This window comes from Carassius carassius, chromosome 18 (assembly GCF_963082965.1).
Source record: "Carassius carassius chromosome 18, fCarCar2.1, whole genome shotgun sequence".
In the NCBI taxonomy this organism is placed as follows: domain Eukaryota; kingdom Metazoa; phylum Chordata; class Actinopteri; order Cypriniformes; family Cyprinidae; genus Carassius; species Carassius carassius.
Genome location: NC_081772.1, coordinates 14,700,794 through 14,724,852, shown reverse-complemented (window position 1 = coordinate 14,724,852; position 24,059 = coordinate 14,700,794). Strand labels below are relative to the sequence as shown.

General features: G+C 37.0%; 1 protein-coding gene across 4 annotated transcripts in view; it reads right to left on the bottom strand.

The window, feature by feature from the left end:
- LOC132092506 (ephrin type-A receptor 7-like) overlaps window positions 1–24,059 on the bottom strand; it is a 77,199-nt gene that overhangs the window by 21,331 nt on the left and 31,809 nt on the right. For all 4 annotated transcript variants that reach the window (XM_059498759.1, XM_059498762.1, XM_059498760.1 and 1 more), the window contains exon 6: window positions 561–685. In XM_059498759.1, coding sequence (XP_059354742.1) covers window positions 561–685 — 125 coding nt within the window. The remainder of the gene's footprint in view (window positions 1–560; window positions 686–24,059) is intronic.

Below are 24,059 nucleotides of genomic sequence, written 5' to 3'. Positions count from 1 at the left end.
AGGAGCTGAGGTGAAAGAAATTAATTGTGTGTATGCGTTTGTGTTCAAGTTTTTGGGAGTACAATTCTGATGAATGTTTTAGTTGCAGCGTGTGCGTGCCTACAAGGGATTGGCTTTGGGTTGTTTTTCATTGAACAGATGCTCAGGAACAATACCAGACGTATATGTGTGCTGCTCTTGTGTGTGCATGTCTGAAGTGGACTTAGACGTGTACAAGTGTGGCTGTGGTAAACAGAGACGGTCTTGTGTATGTTTGTGTGGGATTGGTGAAGGACCTCAGTCTAATTAAAATCTTATGAGTGTCTCATTCATTACAGCAATTAGAGGGGAAGGATCCACTCAGACCGGAGCATTTGACTGCGAGCTTCATGCTCAGAGAATGCAAATCATGAAAAAGGAAAAAAAAAGGAAAAATACAGGATAGGATGGGTTGCATGGGAATTGGGATGCTGACAGACAGGTAGACACACAGTCATTGTCTCGCTCTGTCTTTCATTTTCTGAAACACAGCCATATATTCATTAATAGCTTATGCTCTGGAGCAGGTGGTGTGTACTCACTTTCTCATAGTATTTGATCTCATATTCGGTGATGACGCCATTGGGCTGCTCTGGTTCCTGCCAGGAGAGCTGAATGCTGTGCTGCTGAACTCGCTCCTTTATCACCTCACTCACTTGTGATGGGGCTGAAAGAAAGAAAACAGGGAAGATACTGAGTTTTAGTAATTCTGTGCACATATTCGACTAGTACAATTTAAAACAAAACAGTATTTTCTATAATAAAATTGACATGCCGTGCATTTTTTTTATTCATTGATATTTGTTCATCTCAACAAAGCTTAGTATTTTGTATTTTTATCAATTCATATTTAAAACCACATTAATGTAAATTTTAAAATTGTCAAGTCAAGTAATTACCTATATTTAAGATAATGTGTTAAACACCTGTAAACAAAAACATATAAATAATGATAAATAATAGGGAAGATTATTACTTATAATATTAGATGGGGTTTGGATCAAAGAACTTAAAACAAATCAACCTCATACTGAGCACACAACAACTTAATATATTCATGTATGCATACAAAGAACCCTATTCCCTTGCTTTAATGCAAATTCAGTACATGGTTGGCACAAATACACACAGACAGAATCTTGTGTCACTAATGCTCCTGCTGATGAATATTCACTTGGTGGCTGCTAAATGTTTACACCTCATAATGGAAATTTCAATTACTGAGCAAACAGCAGAAGACAGCCTTATCCCACTCAGAGTAAAACAGCAACGTCTGGCTTATGAATGTCAATTAAGTCAAATGAATTCTGCCGATACATGCGGAAGCGCATTTTAGAGAAATGTACCCTAACCCTGCCGCTGACTTTCCCGGTGTCTCATTTATTCCCTCCCTTTAGCGCCCATTCCAGATCCACGTGTGCCTCCTATACATCTTCTTATCCAGTGTGCCATAATAGTCTTTAAATTACACAGTTATTGCACACTTTGTACAATTCGGTATACCATTTGCAAATGCTGTGTGAATTTAAAACGAAAACTTGTGGGTAACCCAAATTAAATTCCTTGTTTTTAATAACTTCAGAAATAAGATCTGTTCGGAATTCAGAAGGTAACCTTCAGATAAGGACGTTCTAGAAGAAGTGTATGGAGAAGTAGTGTTCATGCATATGGCATTAATGAGTGTCCATTCTCAACATACAAATACGTATCGTGCCCGGTGATCCGCAGAGGGGCGAGGTTTAGGGTCACAGCCTCGTTTGACTGGGGACTTTGTTTTGTGCTGACCTCGTGGTAATGAGCTATTCATGGATTAAAACCTGATTGCAGGACCATGGATGGCAGCACAGATCCAAAACCACACCAGTCAGAGTGTGTTTTGACATATCTAGTGTAATCCAAACTAAAATAATCTAATTTCCCATCCAGATCAGTTTGGCCAGACATGAACGCACACAGCACTGTGCCGGCCTACATGCTCATTTGTAACAGCCTCCAAATTCCTCGCTCTCCTTAAGAGGCTATTCAATCCAAACCACAGCAATCGTACTGATGCATTTAGGGATGTTACATACTCAAAGTGTTTAAAACTCCCTCGGTTGGAAACTGTGCTGATGAAGAGGCTGGCTTTTTGAACCGGAGTGATTTCCTACTTTTAGCTGTAGTCAAAGCAGTCTGAGCGTCTCAGAATCTTTGTTTGTTTTTCCTCTCTGTCCACATTCATTGTATGCTGAGAGTGTCAATTACCCATGAGGAAAGGGGCGATGCAGGCAGGACATAGCAGTTTAAAGAGCACACTTGTACAGCACTGAACCAGTTGTACTGGAGTAATTGGATCTTTTGCCCCTTTCAACTGACTGCTTTTTTTGTAGTAGTGCGTATGAGGTGCTTGACTTTCTCTTGGAGTAATAGCCTCAATCCTTTTAACCTGATCTGGGAAATGAAAGTTGTGACTGTTTCTCTGGAGTTACTTTTCCCACATGAAGTGTTTTCTTGTTATTTTTGTATATCTATTTTCATATCCAGCACACCCTTTGACTTCTGAATTTAGTTACACTATACAAACACATGTACGCTGCTTTTGGGATCTCTGAGGCACATTTCCGTTGACAATTCAGTCTGTTAGTCACTTGTATTTACTTGTAAAAGCACTAAACTTTGGTCCCAAGATAAAAAGATTTTGCTAGTTTTGACAACAGCTGGTGGCCACTTGTTAAGAAGAAAGTTTGGCTTCAAATATGTTAGCCTCAATGTAGAAAGGTACATGGGTAGATGTGTTTGTAGAGAAACTAGACAAGAAAGAAGTTCTTAAAAACCCTTTCAAATCCAAATAGTTTTTAATCCAAGGCTTTTAGTCTGTTAAATTACAGGCCATAAGATAGTGAAGAGATAAACTGATATTCTATACCGATAATTACATTAAAGTTATGTCTGTTAACTTATTTTTTTTCAAAATGTATATAAATATATATTTAAAAGAAAAATAAAGATTTTTAATTCTACAATCTTGCTAAAGATTATACTTAAGAGTGTTGATACAGATTTTAAAAAAAGTTATCAAAATGTAAAAATAAAGGAAATAAGATAAATAATTATACAATATCAGCTGTTATTGATTTAAATAAATAAAATAAAAATCTTATATTGGGCATTAACTGATGATACCATGATACGCTGTGTCCCTTCATTGATAACTGATCATTTTAAATAAATAAAATATTAAATAACATTTTAAATAAAAAAATCCACATTAAATATTATTTATTAAAAAACATAATATATATATATATATAAAGTATGTAATGTTTTTTAATAAATAATATTTAATGTTTAATGTTAAACAAATAACAAAATTTGACCCTGGACCACAAAAGCCGTCTTAAGTTGCTGGGGTATATTTGAAGCAATAGCCAAAAATACATTGTATTGGTATGTTCTTTTATGCCAAAAATCATTAGGATATTAAGTAAAGATCATGTTCCATGAAGATATTTTGTAAATTTCCAACTGGGTAATAGTCCTCATATCGAGTCGAATCTGCAAACTGGAAGAGAGACCCTGAGTTCAGTGTTAATATGGAGGAAATGTGTCCTTCACTGCCCTATAACAACCCTTAATGACATGCTTACCTCAGAGCAAGTTAACCCACTCCCACTTTTATCGCACACCTAGCAAAGAAGAAAATCATATAATTGTTCCGCCTGTCCTGAGGCGGTTGTGCGGGGGGCATTTTGTGTGCAGTGGTTGGGTGACATAAAAGCAGATATTAGTGACCTTCTTGAACATCCTAATGCATAAGTTAATTCAAAAAGATGCAAGCGTCTATCATGTTCTGCATTAAAATACATTAGGGATACATTATGCATGGATGTTTTTATATACTCTTAGCTCCTTTCTCTCTTTCCCTCTTTTGGCTGGCTGTGGCGTTTCTAGGGTATCTGAATGCACACTAGAAAGCCATTATATAACGGAAATAATTTTCTCTCTCTGGTTTGCTTGCACAGTATTAACTTTGAAGTATTTTAATTATCCAGCCACTTAAGTCAAGGCTGACACTCAAGTCACCGATTTCTTTTCATCCACCTCAAAACTGTTGAACAACTCTGAGCTCTTATCAAGAGACACACCGACTGAAACAGCGCCACAAACATGTGCTTAAGTGCTGCATTGCAGTTCTTATTCTTTGACAGAAGCCTGAAATGGAAGAATGGAGGTTTGGCTTTAGCCAAGGGCGTAGGAACGATCTGAGATGCACATTATAACGTTATCAGCCTGGCTCATGAATATTAATGAGGTGATGTAATGTTTGCCCAGTAGTTCTAACTGGTTTGCTGTAAAGCAGATAGGTGCTGAGTTTGTTTAATTGATTGCTAATACTACTAACATTCAGCGGATGCTTCTGCTTGGCTGTAAGCTGTCCTTTTCATTATTAGTGCACAAAAATAGATTCAATATGGCTTTAAGTGTAATGCAGTTTAATAATGTGTAAATTAAAAATTTCAGAATATTGACGGACCTATGAAGTTTACAGTCACAAGGTCAACTAAGTAATTTATTAAGTACAATTTAACAGAGGTTGATGCAAAGTACTGTACAATTTTAAACAAATAAACTAAACTTACAAATAAATGCTTTTAGTAAAACTCTGTCATTTTAAGTGGCTGGCTACACTGTTTATTTTTATTTATTTTTCAGTAAAAGCAAAGAACCTAAACAAAATGAAAGAAAGTGACAGGGATGAATTTTAAACTTTCTAAAGTGTTAGAATAATCAATATGGCTTTAAATATGGGACAGTTTGACGCATGACTAAAGAAATGCTGCAGACACACCTGGTGGGTGAGACGGCCTCTCTACCGATTCCTGTCATTAGTTGGATATTTTTTAAATTTACGGTCTTCTCTCAGCTGGAGCGCTAGGCTTTAATAGAGATGGGCCTCCCACAGACGGCTTTTCCAGAGCCCTATAAAAACATCGAGATCGGCGACAGAGTTCTTGTCAGACAAACACTAACAAAGACTGACGTAATCAGCATTACTTAGCTTGACATTTTGACTCCGAGCCGGAAAAGAAAAAAGGCCCACAGAAGAGATGGAGAAGTAAAAAAACCTCAAGGAGAGGCTGAACCGATGTGTGAGAGTGTGTAAATTAATATGACAGAAAGCACGGGTGTTATCTGCGTCATTATTGCCCCTGGCTACCGCAATGTATGTGTGTGCGTGTGTGTGTGTGTGTGTATGTGTGTGTGTGAGTGAAGGAGAAAATGTCCTCTTGTTCCTGATGTCTGCCACTGCTTCACAAGTCCAAGAAAATGCTCTCTCTCTCTCTCTCTCTCTCTCTGTGTGTGTGTGTGTGTCTGTGCGTACTTATTTAGACTAACCTGCATAATGAGTCTCAGACATGAGATTGTGTGTATGTGTGTGTAATTTATATCAGAGGGTCTCAAATGGTGCATCATGAACCCAAAATGATGGAGGAAAAAAAACAGAGAGATAAATAAATAAATAAATAAAGCAAAACAAAATACAAACTTTTCAACAACTTTTTAAAATGTTTTCTGTTCAGAATATCGTTAGGACACTGGCCTATGCAGATTAAAATGACAATCAAGGCAAATCAGAGATTATTTATTCAGCACATTTTAAAGTAACAGAATTTCCCCTGTAATTTTAAATAAATAAATTACATAAAAAGTTAAATTAATCAAATAAAAAATACTGAATAATATTAAAGATTTTTTTAACTATTCAATAATATTATTAAATTCTAATAAATTATGTTATAATAAACAATAATAAATAAATATTTAATATTCATAATGTCACTTGATTTTTACTTCTTTGTTTAATTTGGTAAAGTCAAATATAAGATCTGGGTAAAACCAGCTGAAGAATACACTCGTGTCTGTGTATGCTGAGACTGGCCTTACAGTGAAGGTTATTCACTCACTCAGTTGACAGTGCATATAGTTGAGTGCAAACATTAGAAAAACTGAGTGGGAAAGAGAAAGAGAGGACAAAACAGAAAAATAAAGAGACAGAAACCAGAAAGGGAAAGAAAGCAAAGACAGGAGAATTCACTCCGTCAGTAGAGGCTCAGTGACTCAGAAAATAAAGTAGGTAGAAGTTGATGGCCCACTGTTTTTGATGAATGTTGAGGGAACCGGCAGAATTGCCACGACAAGGTTTTCTCTTTTTGCTGTTTTATGCTGTTTCTCCTTTGCTCGGTCGCTGTCTGTCCCTTGACCCCGAGCCCCGGCATCCTCCCGCTGCACACTACCAAACAGAAATGTGCTTTCCCAACCAACGTTACCAAGAGCTTTGTCACTTTCAGTTAGAGCGAGGCCAGGGGGATGCTCCGATTTGGCGCTCCACACAGGAACCGCTCAAGCTGCTAAGTAACACTTTCATTTCTCTCAGGGATCGAAATCCGAGCTTTTCGGCAAACCGTGAGATGCTTTAGAATTGAAAAGGCCACTGAAACTCACACTTACAGCTGAATCTGAAAGTATAAAGTACAGTCACATTTCGTTTGCTTTGGTGTTTTCTTTAAATGATGTAAATGTAAGTAACTGAAACGTTTTCAACTGTAATATTTTGCTATAATATCTGAAAAGCTGAAAGCATTTCCCCCACTTCTCCCTTCGTCACTTTCGGTTCTTTTTGAATACTAATGGGAAGAATTCCTTTTGAGACTCCCTTATGACACATCCTCTGCTTTAGAGGGGTGTTTTTGCTATTAGGAGAGCTGGATCTCAGGATTTTGAACTCTCCTATAGGGCTGTAGAGAGTAATGGAATCCAGTTCAAAAGCAGCTACTGTACCCAGACAGCAAAGGCTTTTTTTTGTGAATGAAAAAAAAATGAAATCAGCAAAACAAAAGATAGCAGACAAACAAATGTTTATCAAAGCCTCTAATAACTCTAAAAGAATTCTAATCTTAAAATCAAGCTTCTTTAAATAAACACACACACACACACACACATATATATATATATATATATATATATATATATATATATATATATATATGAAATGCCTGATGCCTAAAGCAAACCTGGTGAAGTCCCTCTCCAGACTTCCTTACATAAATTAGAGTCTAGCCGTGGCAGCCTATTATCAGCCATCACTGCTCCTTCTAACCCCAGACAGGGTCACCTGACCCGCATCTGAACCATTCATTTACTGATATATAATCATACACTATTACTGACCCAAGATTGCCACTCTCCATATACTGTGAGGTCCAAATGTCAAAGATCACTAATGAAAATGCTTATATCCTGCTTCATATTATCAGCATAGCAATTTTAGTTAAGAGTTGAATACAAAAAAATTAACATGAATTTCAAAAGGTCCTAGTATTTAGTTTGCACTTTAATTTGACACTCTTTTTACTTTAATGACAGCAGCACACACGTTTGTGTCAATTCTGATAATCCAAAGATGATCAGTGGTGAACACTGGACAATCTGTACAAATAATCACATGATCAATCACAAATGAACTTCTTTGATTAATAACCTTGAAATAGAATCTCAAATATTTTGTAATCATCATAATGTTTCTTTGTTTTCTCATTTATAAAAGTCCTCAAACTTTGTTTCTTTTTCAATTTAATTTATACCTTGAATGTCAGACTTTAAAGTGGTCTCAGACTTTTGGGCCTCACTGTATATTAAATAGGATTCGTACAGCACAATCAAAAGTTTTCCCCCTGAGTTTCACACTTTTTCATCTTTGTAATGTATTATTAATGTTATTTCATATTTCCTGTAATACAAACGTCTATACATCTGGTCAATAAGACTTAATAAGAAAGCAAAAAAGATTTGGAAGATAAAGCACAGTACATAAACAGAATGAGAAACCATTATCAATACAGAGATGTTACAAAACATGCAACAGCAGAATTATGTTCTCATTTCCTAAGAAGAGTAATCATTAAGGGAGAGAATGAGAGACATCTGTGTGCATCCCTGAGTCTCCAATCTGGGTGAAGAGAGAAGAAATAGAAATCGTGTGATTATGACTTGACTCCCATGTGTTAGAAAAGACAGCACTCCGGATTTTAACAGGCAACCCAGCATCCCCTCCACTCAAGCGTGATGGCCTCAGCCATAAGCACCTCATCATCTCAGCAATACACACATCAGCGCTCCACATTCAATTCCCAACTCCACCGCAGCTTCTGTGGGAGAAACCTTCAGAGTGCTTCTGACATTACACTCCCCACCTGCTGCCACGAGCCGCCCATGTGACTTACCAGCAAATCACCAATCAAAATCAAATGGCTGAGTTTGCATAAATGCAAAACTGCTTTAGATGATCTTGATCTTTGATCTGGATTTCTGCTGATATGACATGGTTGATTGGAAGTTCGCACATGCTTAGACTGGCCTCTGCTTTCAGCATATACAAACACAAACACACACACACACACACACACACACACACTGACTTGGCTATCTAAATTTTGGACACTGCATAAATTCCTATTGTTTTATTTACAGCTAGTTATAAATATTGCAACTTAATCCTAACCCACACCATAACTCTAAACAAGTTATTTTTATTATATACCATTTTTACTAATGAGAATCTATTTAAAAGAAGGTCAGGTTAAACTCACAAATTTGTTCCCAAAATATGGTTAAATATGTACACACACACACAAGCAAGCTTAACTCTAATTACAGACTTTTCAGGAACGCAGAGTGCAGTGGTGGGGTTAAGGGTTGTGATGTAATGATAAAAATATGCCACAGACCCCTCGCTCACTGGGCGTTTCATACAATGATCCTGACCACACGGCCTGTTGGAGCGAACAGCCGACCCCAAAAGTGATGCAATCCAAATGAGGGATGAAGGTCCTGGGACAGCGGCCAATTTTCAGCCAACTCTTCTAGTTTATCTGCTGCCAGCCTGACCTTTGGCTATACAAGAAGCTACACGACTAGAAGACAATTCTCTGAGTGTTAACACGTGCCATGCTTTTTATCGTTTGTCTTAATAAAGCGGAGGATGCTTGACAATTCGCATTTGAAGGGCTCACTAAACAGGCAGAAGGACCTCAACCTTCTCATCTCAGTGAAATGTCAAAGTAATGCCTCAGGCCTGTGCAACACATTCACACTCACATGCCGTGATGATTGCATGTCTGAGCCGCAGCGGGACTGAAAAGCGAAGATTATTCACCAAACAAGCTGTGCTTTAAACTGATGGGTTTTTCAGGGTCAGAGGCATATAGCAAAAGCTATTATTTTAGATTTTGCATGCATTCAAGGCTACTTATATTAGTTTTACCATCAGTTCAGTTCCTCTGACTATTTCTTAAAGAAAGTTCACCCATAAGTGAAAATCCTATCATTTACTCAACCTTGTGTCATTTCAAACATGTAGCCAATGACTTTTTTTTTTTGTGGAACACAGAAAAAAGATGGTGTTGGATTAGAAAGACACTTTATGAGACTTTATGGTGCCTGATCCTTTTTAAACTTGAAAACTTTACATTGTAATTTAATGGAAATGAGCAACCAACATTCTTTAGAAATTCTCCTTTTAGATTCCACAGAAGAAACAAACTGCCATGCTGTTTAGAATAACAAAAGTAAATAATTTTTGGTGAATTCATCCTTTTTCACCACTGAATAAATCATACATCTTGCACCTGATTGAGGAATTTTAAAATCTCAAACTAAAACTGCATGAGCACTTTTGAAAATGATGCTATCATAAATAGCCATTTATTATCCAAAAGCATCTGTCATCAGCAATGCGATTGTATTAATCAGACATCATATGCTCTTTAATCACAGCTTTGGATGCCGTCCACATGGGTGGAACCAGATCCACTGCTCCGTTTTCCGTATTTTCACTGGTTTCATGCATGGCTCTGATTAAAGCTTGTGTGAGCGCCAAGGGTTAGTCACTCACTGAGAGTTGACTAAACCAAAAATCACAGTCACTGATCTTTCCTAAAAAGACAACAACAACAAAAAAAAACATGCAGAACATGCAGAGTCAAGTGAGCAAAGTCAAAATCACACAAACAAATATGGTAAGATTAGACCCACAGATGCTTTAATTTTGAATTAATATATATATGTGTGTGTGTGTATAATAACTTATTTTTATATATTACACCATTCTTTTTATATAAAAATACAGAACAACTGTTTTTTTAGATTAATTTTAATCTTCCGATTCTGATGGATGCTCTTTCTTTTTTGCATCCCTGCTTTCTAAGACGGTGAGTGATGAGGAGAAAAAGAAGAAAGGCAGAGAGAGAGAGAGATAGGCTTGTATGTGATGTTTTATTTGGCCTGAACACTGCAATCAGAGGCAGGGAGAGGGACACATCTGCAAAAGCCTGGACATGCTCCGCTCCAGCCAAATTGGCATCAAAGCGAGTGAGAGAGGTAGAGAAAATGAGAGAGAGACAGATGAGAGATTGAAGGGTAAGAGAGAACTGCTCTTGTTCAACATACACTCCAATTCCGCCTGTAGCCTGAGAAAATATGAAAGGAAAAACAGAGGAGGCTGTCTGGGCCTAAAAACCAAACAAAGAAAACACTTTTTCCTTCCACAAAGAGGCCAAATTTATTTTCCAACCTACAGTGTCGACCCTGCTCTTGCCCCTCTCTCTCCTTTTAATGACCTCTGTTATCCTGCCAGTGATGGAGAGAACATTTGCTTGGGTTGTTGTCACTGTTACACCACACAGATAAGCGCGGACAATCACTCAGGTTTCGTGTTTAACATATCTCCACAGTGACATGCTATATAGGCACTCATTCAGCCGAACACACCTGGCAACAAACAGATACATACCATACAATGTGTACGCACATGTGCATGTTTCCGCTCTGAGTGTGTGTGTGTGTGTGTGCTCAGCTGGGCTCGAACAAACCTTGTTAATATTGGTTCTGGTTATTTCAAGTAACACTCTCTTTAATCATTTAAACAGAGTTACAGCTTTAATAACGTATGCCTGCTTTTTATTTTTGAAAAAAAAAAATGTTTTATGTGTCAAAGGAATTAATAAAACATATTAACATATAAGTCACACACATATTAAAATAATTTGAAGACAAAATAGAATTTTGATGTATTATTATATTAACCTATAATAATAATATTAATATATTTTTATTAATAATAACAATTCTTATTTTTATCAAGATTATATTCCTTTTCATATGATTCTAATAATGATGATGATTATTATAAATAACACCATTCTCATTGTAAATAACAATAATGTATTATTAAATTAAACATAATAAAGGAATTTGATGGTAAAATAGGATCTTGCTATATTAGTAAACTAGGATTTGAATAATTATAAACATACTAAATTATTGTTATTGCGATTAACAATTTATCATTATTATTATTATTATATTATTATTTTTACACATATAGCATTAGGTTCTCTAGAACTCAACTGAACATGTATAAATCACAAAACATCCAACATTTTAAATCCATCCAGTCCCACAGGAAAAAGCCACAACACGCAGTCCTGTGTGGTATGTACCCTTAGTTTGCATTTTTCAGTTGTATAAGAGTGTTCAAAGAGAGAACCGTTCTTATTGGCCGTGTGTGTTTAATGATTGACTGTGTCGCGGCATGCCTTACTTTCATGATCCGTGTGAACAGACAAATTGCTTGTGAGCAGAATCCTTGTTATCATAGTCAGGCTAAATGGATGACTCAACATACCAATTGGCTTGTTTAGAGCTGTGTCTGGTTTTGCTCATCTGTGCTGCAGTGAACAGACTTTGATGGAGGTCATCTTAACTAACATTAAACTAATTCCAGACACGCTCGTACACCAGCACCAGCTTTTCGTCAGCCACAGTGGCGAACGTTGCGCAAAACTTCTGAGTCATGCGGGTGCGGATCGTGTTTGTTTGCATGTATCTGTCATCGCAGGTGAACAACCCTAACAGTTTTATGTCTCATCTGGACTTGACGTCTTCTTTACAGACACACAGAACCCAGCATGAAGGAATCCCTTCTATGACATGCAGCTGTGTATAAAAAGCCGCCACATCTTTCTTTTTTAGTGTGTTTAGACAAAGCCCTTGTCGGTACTTACAGATGTGTTGCCTCCTGAAATCTATTCCAAGTATTTTTGCTTCTGTTGGCCTGCGATATTACTGTTACATTACAAATAATGAGGCCCAGAAAGACCCACTGCTCTGTTCTGTTAGCGAAACAGAAAGTTGTGTTGATTGTGATTAATGTCGAGTTGAAATGGAACCAGAAACAAACAGATTTGTTAATGAGGCTTTCCTATTTAAAAAAATGACTATGTAAGTTTTTAGTGGTTGGTCAGTAGATCTGTTTTGATCAGAATGTTTACATTAGTCTCAATCAGATGATTCATGGCCCAATTAACTCTGTCTCGGGGAAACAGACGTTTGAGTGAACCGTACTCTGCAACAGGGGCTGAAAGTTCAAGCTGATTTCAGTGCTTTTATTCTTCTCTTTGGTTTTGTTCTCTCTGGCCTGAAAATAGAGTGATCAGAGTGAGAAAGAGCTGATTATTCTCTCTGTCTGAAGAGAAGAGAATTCTAGTATCCATCTGGCTCGCTTTAGTGTGAGAACCTGAGCGCTGCTGACGGATCCTCTACAAGCTACAACAAAGCTCTCTCTTACTCAGCTGTGGTTTACCAAAACGCTCCTCTTACACCCTTTCCCACTAAATGAGTCAAATCGAAAACAAAAAAACATGAGTCAAACATGTTAGATTTTAACTCACAGGAAACATTGAAAATACAACAAGTCCAAAAGTTTAAAATAACTAGTGAAAATTACTCTTTTTTTTTTTATAAATAAATATTTTAACATTAAAAAATTATCAGATTAAAATATATACATTTTGTTTCTTTTTGTTTTTAACTCACAGGCAACCTTGAAAAAAGAATGTTTTTAATAAAAAAAAATTTTTTTTTTTACATTTTATTGAATGTTACCTTAAATATTACACAAGTAAATATTAAAAGAAATACATTAAATACATACGCACATATTAAAATACTTGATATTTGTGTTAAATATAATATTCGAATAATGTATATGAATTTATTTAATTAATGACATAAAACAGTGTAGAAATGTTTATATATTTCTTATTCAATGTGCATTTGTTTTTAATAATCCCGAAATTCAAACTTTTGTTTACTGCTGTTCAAATTCGATTTTGAATGCCATATTTTCAATGTATTCTCAATATTCTTTAGATCCCATTATATAAATTTAATCTTTTTTTCACTCTCTCTTTTGTCTCTCTTTATTCTCAGCTTTCTAGGTCAAAACGCTACACTCAAACATGGCTTTCAGATGACAGAGAGTTAAGTTTATTCCCCTGTCTCTTCCCTGTGTCCCTTCATATCTCTATATCTCTCGCTCTGTACATTGCAGATTGAGCCAACTTAATCACTCCAATTGAAAGTGCCTGTGAGCAGTCCAAGCTCCCAGCACACAGTGCAGAGATAAAAGAGAGGGCCAGTTGACTCTCATCCCCCAGGATAGCTGGCCCCTAATCCTATTTTCTGTACTTTTATGAAATGAGAATAACAATATTCTGATGGATAAAGTGGTGGCAACATTCATCTCGCTGCTGGAAGGGGTCTCTTTTAAGGCAGGCTCGTCCGGGAGGCTTGAGCTCTGACCTGTGTGTGGTAGAAAGCTATTCCTGAGGAAAAAATATCAGCTATCACTGCTATAAATTAGTATTTATATACAATGTGTGTTTGTGTGTGTGTGTTGATGTGAGCACTGATGTGATATTACCAGAGGTTTGCATATGAAATCTTATCTTCACGTTCACCTTTAACTCGCAAAACTGTATTTTTTCCCCATATCGCAGGTTTTAGCACTGCTTCAGCAGTCACCGTACTCTGTTTCAGTAATGCAGTGGAGAACATGTTTAATAGGTCTAGGATGTGAAAGCCTTCAGTGTCAAATTTCACTAGCGTCATTATTCGCTAATAAATCAGCGTCATATTAACATAGTAGTCAGAGTCAGTGAAGACAATAAAAGTGAGCTTTTAAAGCCCATCTCCCCTAATGGACTAGATACTGACTCCATGTTTTGAGTACATTTATATTATTCAGTATTATTAGTAGTGGTTTTTATGAGTCCTTATTAAATTGTCTGACTTCATAAAACCCCACAGTGATGTATGATTAACTGCAATATAAACTATTTAGCTCTAAATGTAAGATTTATGTATTTGAACTGCATACTAATAAACGTAATGCAAAACTTTTTTTCAATCAAGATTTCTCTAATAGTACTGAGAAAGTGTGTTTTAAATACACAATAACAATTTATATATACATAATATTGGTAATGTATATATTTATCAATAAAACCAATGTCTTTCAGTCTCACATTCATACTTTTGAATAAATGTAATTGTTCACAATTAGAATGCACTTTGACATGATTATTTAAAATCAAATAGATGCAATCTGTTAAGAATAAACTATGCCATATTTTTGTTGTTGTTGTTGTTGTTGTTTTTTTAAATGCAGAAATCTACCCAGTATCATTTATGTATGACTGACAAATATGCATCACATTAAGTTAAAATGCTGTATTTCCAGATGGAAATTTATACATAACTTACTTAATAAATAAATATCAATTCAAACACAGAAATGTTAGACCTAAAAAGTCTACTGTGGTGAAGAAAAAAACATAGTAAACCATTGAAAAGTTTGTTGAAATATCACATCAGGAAATGGTTGGCCATCAGAAGCACAAAGTGCAGCTCAGGTCAGCTTAGAGCTACTTCACTTGAAGAACTCCACAAATAGTCCTATAAATATGGTGGTCTCTAGATAACATACCTTGTGTCATTAAGTAATTATTGTGGGTACTTGCTGAAATTGCTCCATTAAATGGATAATGTTTTCTAATTTAGGATCAAAGCTAGACTCCCCTGCCAACCGGTGGAGGACATTATTGCGGGTTTCTTCAAAACGAGTCAAATAAAATGCTGCTCAGCGTGTACGATGACTCATTGCCCTTCCCGCTCTCTTTGTCTCCTTCTGTACATCTATAAGTTGGAGAGGATGGCAAGTGGAAAGTATTGAGTTGTGGAGGGGGGTAGAGAGGTCTTGCGGATCCTTTGAAGTCTGATTAAAGTCTGGAGAATAGCCAGATTCAAAACCTCAAGCTTAGATGAAAAATTCAGCATTTTCCCCCTGGAAAAGATGGACAATGCGTAAAAATGCAGAAGCGCAGAACAAAACACAAAGACGTCTGTGAATTTCCGGTCAGATGAACTCTCCATCCATATAGAACTAATCAGTAACCAATGCCGTGAATCACTCTTAACGGCGCCGCCTCTAAAAAGTGGTCCGCTTAACACAAGCACCATTAATCAATAAAAAAAAGCTGTTCTAGTCTAGTCTGTTTATTGACTTAAATTACTATAATCCCTCACCATTAAAACAGACAAATAGCCTTTCAAATCCAAAATCCCTCCCCCTGTGTCAGACTGAGCCAATCAGGACACAAAGACCACCATCACTGTATCTCCTGTGGCTTTTAAACATACACTGGGTCCTCGTATGAACACAATGAACACAGCCTAGATAAAGGGCCAAGAGAGAAACAGATGTGACAAGCCATAGATCAGGCCACACTAGCGGATAAGAACTTAACTGGTGTTACTATTTCCTCAGGCACTATGTGGGAACTGAATGGCTTTACTGTAATTGGTGATTTAACATGAGTCTGGTCATAAGAGGGGGGACCAGGAGCAGTGCTTGCTGAATAAATTGTGGTCAAGTCCGCCCCTAACTTTTCCAAGCACAATGATGGCTAGAACGAAGCTTTGGCCTTTCTTTGTGCTCTAGCCTTGTTTTCTTAAGGGAACTAAATCCACTTTGTCAGCAGTTAATTGGAGGATGTTGCTTTTCTATTATGCAAATAGGAAAAAATTTCACTTCATTTAAACAGAGCCACCTCTTCCGGTAGTTAGGGATAAAAGAGTAAGAAAAGCCTTTCAATGCCCCTGCTCTGTTCCCACACCTGCCTAAAGAGACATTGTGGCTGACATTTCTATCAATGATATTCAGACTGGTTGGTCACAATGTACTGTCAGGTTCATGAAAACATGGAATCAGTGCATTGAGATGTTTATGAGTTGTACTTCTCTTGCGTTTGTTGCCATAATTTATATGTCTCCTGGAATGGGGGATATCAATGGCATTTTGGCAACCAGAAACTTGAGAGATGCTTGCCAGATTGTAATCCTGCATTTGGAGCAACATTAAAAAAAAAAATAATAATAATATCTATTTTTTTATAATTATTATTAAAATAAAGATATAATTTATGTTGCATTTAAATAATTAATTGAATTCAAATATTTTTTCAACTAGTTAATATATCTGTCACTGAGGGTTCGGGTGAGGGGCTTAACCTGAATAAAGACTGTGATCTTTCTGAAAGAGGAAACACACCTGTCAAAACCATGTGGAATCCCCCGTTCTTTTCTACAGACAGAGGAAAGGTCAGCAAAAACAGACAAAGCAACACAAAGATGGTGGTTTGTGTTTTGTTTTGTTTTAATGCCTGCTCTTCACTGAAGCAGGGGGGGGAAATGCTCTACATTTTCCCAATTTCAGTTTTTTCCTCTGTACTGTCAGGGATGAAAAATCACATTCCACTCAGCCAAGGAAAATATAAAAGGAATGTGTTCTATAAATAAACCAGAAGGAAACGTAAGAAAGCAACAAAAGAGCATTTAAAAATATTATTTTGCTCAAATCAGGTACATTCCATGTAGTTGTTAGTACAATATGGTTATGCCATATGCCATTGTTTGGTACCATTTACAAATCCAAGCATGAAGTTAAATATTTAACCTCTGTGTATATTTAACAAATATATTTATGTTTTCATAACCAGGGCTCAACAATAAGGAAGATTTTATTTCTGTTTAAGTTTAGATTTGTCCTTGCCTTAACAATATTTTAATTGGTCCCACTGCAAAAAATAAAACATTAATAATAATAATAATAATAATTCTAACAACTAAAAAATATATGTTTGTCTGAAATAGATACATTTATTTACATTTTAAATACTTTTTATTTAAATGTTATTTACAGTTCTAAAAAATATATATTTATTAACATTTTTGTTTTGCTAAGGAAACTTTATTTTAAAATAATAATAATACAAATTTAAAATTAATAAAAATAAATAAATACATTTATTTATTAAATAACATTTAAGAGAGTATTAAATCTATATAAATCTTCAATAAATAAAAAAAGTTTACATACTTTTGGTGGGTGTGTGACAATTTCCTCTCAAAACACTCTCACACTGGCTCCGTGCTATCTGACCTTTCTTACTGCAGAGCCATGATAACTAATCCAAAATGACATCAATGGACACAAAAAGATAAAGAAAAGCCTCCTGTCCCATATCACAAGTGACAGAGATGATTTAAATTGTGGCAAAACAAAGCTTGTCCTAAACAAAAAGCAGCAAGCCTTTCCAGTCAGATGCAATGACAGAACACCTGCTGTTGGATAAGACAAAAATACTTTTTCAAATCTGATGGTCACTATCTGCCATCCCAGTATCCTCTCTGCTTCCTGTTACCCTGTTTTACAGTGTCCAGTCCAGCTGTGTTCCCCATCTGTCTTCCGAATAGATTCCTCTCACTCAGTCTGTGGATGCTGTAATCTTTTTATTGTTGTTTTATACTATAACATTAAAAGCCAGGAGAGCAGATGGCCCTCATATCGTCCTGCAGCTTTGATGAAAAGACACCAGAGCAATATGGCTGAGAGGCACAGTGTGTGTGTATGTGTGTGTTAGTGTCACATATAGCTTACAGAAACCAGCAGGTGTGAGACATGAAAAAAATCAAGTTACGCTTAGGAAACAGCTAAAAGATGTCAAAAAAGTTGACGATTCTGTGCAGGTGCCAATCGTGGAACAAATTATTTGTATTTGTTTCCTATTATATTCTAGTGAACGTTTATTCTACTTCACTTATTCCCATGCCAAAAGTAGCTAGACTAAAACTCATTTGAATTTCTTTGGCTAATGGAGAGAATAGGAGGAGGTGCGAACAGGAAGGGATGAAGACATAATTAGTTTCCTTCTCCACAGGAGACGGTGCGTTGATGAGACAATGAACAACAGAATAATGAGGAAAAGGCAAACTTTTCCGTCATCTTCTGGTCTTTAATCAGGTAAAAAAAAAGGTCAGTCCCTAAAAAAGGGAAGCTATGATGTTTACGATTATTACATTACGATTTTTCTGTTTTAAATCAATAAATAATAAATAATCAGTAAATAATAGAGATTTGGACTTGTAATCCAAAGGTTGTGAGTTCAAGTCTCAAGCCGGTAGGAATTGTAGTTGGGTGGAGTGAATGTGCAGTGCTCTCTCCACCTTCAATACCATGACTGAGGTGCCCTTGAGCAAGGCACCGAACCCCCAACTGCTCCCCGGGCGCCGCAGCATAAATGGCTGCCCACTGCTCTGGGTGTGTGTTCACTGCTGTGTGTGTGCACTATGGATGGGTTAAATGCAGAGCATGAATTCTGAATAAGGGTCACCATACTTGGCTGTATGTCACGTCACTCACTAATAACAAAAAAAATCAAATGAACAGCCCGACCACAATTATGTAATATAACCATCTTGTCTTTACCAGCAAAAGGTGTGTATATGTATGAAGTGTCTGACAAGCTTGACAAGGCTGTTATAAAGAAGTATGATATCAGATGTGCCAGTCTGCTGTTCAGTTTGGCACACAGTTTTCTGCTTATCACACAGGCAACAGACAGTTTTAAAGGATTTGCCGCTCTACACATCCAAACACACACACACTTTAAATGCACATGCACACAATTTCTCTCTCACAGTCACACATTACAAGTGTGAGCTGTTAAGGCGATGAGTTTGTTCTTGAGTGTGGTAGGTTGCAGCAGCTGGTCTCGGGCACTGCTGACACATAGCTCAATTCAGTTGCACACTACCACAGTACTGCCTCCCCTATGATTTAACCCTTCTGCAGCAGGAAATGAAACACTCTAACCCCAGAACAGCCTAACACAGTTGCATGTAAACAGGAGGACAGAGTGGCACAGGTGCGTTTGTTTGTATGTGCGACTGTGTCAACCCTCTACATTGCAAGTAAATCACTTGCATATGTGACAGAATTTTCACTCTGTGCGACTAAATGATGTCTAATATTAGCCAATGGCTAATAAATTCTTAGATTTTACTCGCCAATGTGTGAGTTGGAGGTATAAGGGAATTATAAGTTTAGCACAATATTTTCACTCGCGGAACACTCACTGACTGAGCGCTTCAGAGCTTCACTCTCCATCAAACGATCTGTGCTGTTTTTTAGTTCATCTGGATGGATGTGCAACGCACCTGTATTTGACGTACCATAAAATCTAGTGTGAAAGTGCACGACTCACCATTGCTTTGTCTCTCACACATGGAGACAGAGAGAGAGAGAAAAAGAGAGTGAATTAATGCGCTATATGTAAACAATTTTCTTTGCTGTATTTTCCTGTCAAATTAACGGCGTTCCTTTGGAGTTCTTCAGCGTTTAAGAACTACTGGGTTTTTCGGTAGTGGGCGGAACTAATGCACAAATGGCAATCTCATTGGCTGGTGCTCACCTATTATCGTCCCGGTTTTGATTTCAGCAACGCACAAAACCTGATTAATATTCATGAATACAGCAGCTCATTAATCCTTAGTGCGTTTTATAGTTCTTATGAGTAGAATTTGTATCATTATCTTATAAGTATGTTTTTTATAAAAAGCACCACCACCAGTCCAGTTAAAATGTTCAGTTAAAATGACTAATATACATTTAAGCATGGTTATCAAGTTTATTTCTTATTACTAAAGTTCTATTATTAAATAACACTTGATTATTGTAATGCTTGACTAACTGATTAAGAGTATATATATATTTGGCTAAATAATATCAGACTGAAGCTGTGGCCTAGCAGTTGTGTCCAAAAGTCCAATAGCATAATGAATAAATAAATAAATAATTTGAAATGGAGTCATAAGTTGGTAAAAAGTATGTGTATAAAATAAATGTATTATATATTGCTACTTGATATTTTTATTTCCTATGTTTTTGGTCACAACCATCATGTTAGAGTATGTGTTTTCACTTTTAATTATAAATATATGATTATATTTTCAACAAAATAAGATTACCTCTTATATTCCATCTTCAAGCAGAAAATAAATATGTGGCTAGCCTGTACAGAAGTGCCTGATACAATGGACTGCTTCTGGGTTTAAAATATCCTCATAACCTCTTTATATCAGACACATTGTGAGCTGAAACAGTTTCTTCAAAGCCTCTATGAATTATCCAGTCAGAATGTTCAATTAACGCCTGTCAGTTAGAACTGGCCGTTAATAACCTCTCGCCATGAAGGCCACCAGCATTATTTGATGCTTCCATTTTTGTTCCAATTTATATTTCTCTGCTGACGGCACATCTGAGGACATTCGGGTGAAAAGGCTCGGAGAGTTCATAAGGTGGTGACAATTACAAGGGGACTAAATCCTCCAACTTTTATGCATGGTAGGCACCTGGAACTCACAAAAAATATTGATGGTAATTTGGAAAGTGACTGATACTCTTTTGCTCAGACAGAGACAACACATTTGATGTCAAAAGCAGGGGATCGAAGAGGTCGGGGGAGGGACTTTGTCTGAAAACTTTGTTGCTTGCCTCACAGGAATCTAAATAACTGAGCGAGTTGGTATCTGCTTGTCTGACAGAGGCACAGAACAATGAAGTGAACCCAAATACATACAAGTTATGATTTTCATACCTGCCCTACTTCTTCACAGATAAATGCTATAAATTGTAGTAAATTATATTACACATTGTAATGTTGAATAAGAATGACTAAAATAGTTTTTCTTGTAAACATGTCCCCCAAAAAAATATATTCTCTGTGCATACGACAAGTATTGTCAATTTAACTGTAAAAATTGACCAGCAAAGTAAATATTTGCTTCGCTTTCACGTTTTTGTTTAAATTTAACTAATATAAAAAAAAATTCCTTTTAAAGCCCTAAACTAAAAATAATGGTGTTGTTAATTAGTATTAACAAGTACTTAAGTACAGTTGATCTGGCAAATCTCTGAACAGCCAGTTGTGCTTGATTCTACTTCTTGGACACCAGAAAGTCCTGCTCGCACTGAGTCCAACAGGTCCCTTCAAGGTAGCTGGCAAACTTCCCCTCCACCCTCTCCCTCATGCTGAGAGACAAGAGTAGATCTCTCTTTCTTTTTCTCTCTGTCTGTGTCTCTCACTTCCGCGACAGTGGCCAGTTCAGAAGGACAGACTGGAGCAGTGGCTGCTGGGAGTCTGCAGTCAGTCAAGCAGAGAAGATTCTGGGGGATTTGGGGGGCTTCGTTTGCCAGCAATAAAAGGCTTGCAACAGGATCCTCACTGAGATTAATGACCTAGATAGGCCACCGCAATGCCACTTAAATGGGAAAGTAATTAAAGTGCACCTTCCATGAAAATTATTCAGTGTTGACGGATTGGGTGACGGACGAATTGTGAGGCATTTCGCACAATGCCACAGGTTAAGTGCCCAGAGTAAGGCCGCCGAGGCCACTGTGAGCCAGACTACCAGCTATTTAACCACAGCTGTTAAATTGTAGCGACTGGTCCAGCTCTTATCAAATTACCACAGATGGAAGACAGAAAGAGAGAGAGTGGCAAGGGAGACAGAGGAAGGCCTCTCAGGTAACATAAAACGGCATACAAATGCTACAAAAGAGGCTTGAGGGATCCGCTTAACTAGAAAATGACACCACCCAGCACTGGCCGACTGGGAATCCTGGGAATCAATCAATCCATTCTGTTTAACCTCCTTGCCACAGATTAGGATTTTGCCGAGATCAATCAATGACCTTATTGTTCCCCAAAGTGTGATTCTTCTCGGGGGTATTGAACGGGATCCATTTTGCAGTGACAACGTGTCGAAAAAGTGGCCGTATTAATTACAGGAGAAATGCCAGGAGCATCGTCTTTCAATCTGGGGCATAAGAATTCTTTTTTGCACTTTATAATGCTTGGCGCGACACATTGGGATATCGCTTGAAGCTTGCAGAAGAAAACAAGCTTGGTTTGGATTCTCAGAGTTCAGCTTCATTTGAAGTTACAACTTATTGCTGTGTTTATTATAAATGATTTATCTGTGGACATTGTCATTATTTTAAATCCATGTGTCTTCATAATCTTTAATCAAAAACATACCATCTGTCACTTACTTGAGACCACAGTAATTAGCAAACAAGAGTGATCCAATGGTTCAATCAATTCCAGATTGACAAAATCAATCACCTTACCTAATTTTTACCTAATAATCACCTAATATTTTCTAGCATTTGGAAAGAAAAGATCACAGTTTCCATTTTTAAAACACAGGGAGTGACAAACAAGTTCCTGCTAATGTGACCGTCTGCCCTGAACAAGAGACAACATTTTCTGTTATTTACTTCAGTCCTGCAGCTCGAAACACAAAGGTTCTTGAGATCAAAGTACGGTGTGAGCTACAGAACGCTTCTCCTCGAGAGATGAGAGCAAATAACCCAACTGGAATCTAGTAGCATTGGAAAAACTGGGCTATGTATGAAATCCATGTGCCTCAACAAATAGAACTTAAAGCCATTTCCCTTCTAAAGCAGAAGACAAGAGCAGCGTAGCGAAGTACAGGGTTAATGTGCTTCCCTATCAAACACTTTGCAACATCCTAGACAGAGTGGGCCACAGTCAGAGACAGCTATCAGCGGGCAGCATGCACATCGTGCTCTTCTGACATGTAACCTAAGCATTAAAAATCAATTTCCACAGCTTCTCGCCTTCCCTCGCTTTGATTCTGTTTACAGCGCATGCTGTTTGCATCTAAAACGCACGTCTCACATCTGGCTGCTGAATTCTGCGGCGTGGAAAGGGCTGTTTGGTGCCTGATTCCATACTGTTTTCCTCAGAAAGACTTTCCTGAATAAATATTAATGGTTATTCTTTGAGCTATTTCTGCTCAAGAGCATTGGGAAGAACAATGGGTGTTGTTTAGACAGACACACATAGAGAGATGAAGCGAGTGAAGGAAAAAGAGAGTGACGCATCCAAGGGCATCTCTACGGAGATGTCAAGTGACAATAGAGTCCTCTAGAAAGTGTGTGTGTGTGTGGGGGGGGGGGTTGCCATTAAAGAGAGAGAGAATTTACATACGTCTGCAGGGGGATGGCAAGGGGCATCAATGGAGCAAAAAAGAACATAAAAAAAATAAACGATGATGATGATGAACCTGCCGATACAAAAGCATTCGCTATTTAAAACCATTTCATGGAGAGCAGGGAAGTAATTAGGCTTTGAAGGAACAAAGAGTACTCCGAGTCACCCATCTCTCATATCTTTTTTCTCACATCGTATCGCTCAGTAGTGGAAGGATAATTTAAGGGAGGATTCCAAAATTCCTCTTCAGTTGCATATCTGGCCATCTGGATTCGGGCTCCACACCTTAGCTTTCTGCTGTCCTTACTGTTACTTACTACATCCCTTGTTTTCTCACTGCCTTTTCTTTCCTTGGTTCTTTTCTGCTGTTAATGCTAGCTAAAGCACAACAGAATGTTCAACAGTTCATGTTTGGTAAATTTTTTGTTCAAAATATAGTAAAAGCAGTAATTATTAACACAGTAAAATTATTACAGTTTAAAATAACTTTTCTATTTTAATATATTTAAAGACATATTTATTCCTGTGTTGGCAAAGCTGAATTTTCTGCCGGCTTCAGTGTCACATGATCTTTCAGAAATCATTCTAATATGTTGATTTGCTGCTCAAGAAACATTTCTTATTATCACTGTAGAAAACATTTGTTCTGTTGCTTAATATTTTTGTGGACTCTTTCATGACTCTTTGAAGAATAGTAAGTTCAAAAATATTAAATATTCATCTTTTTCAATTTATAAATGT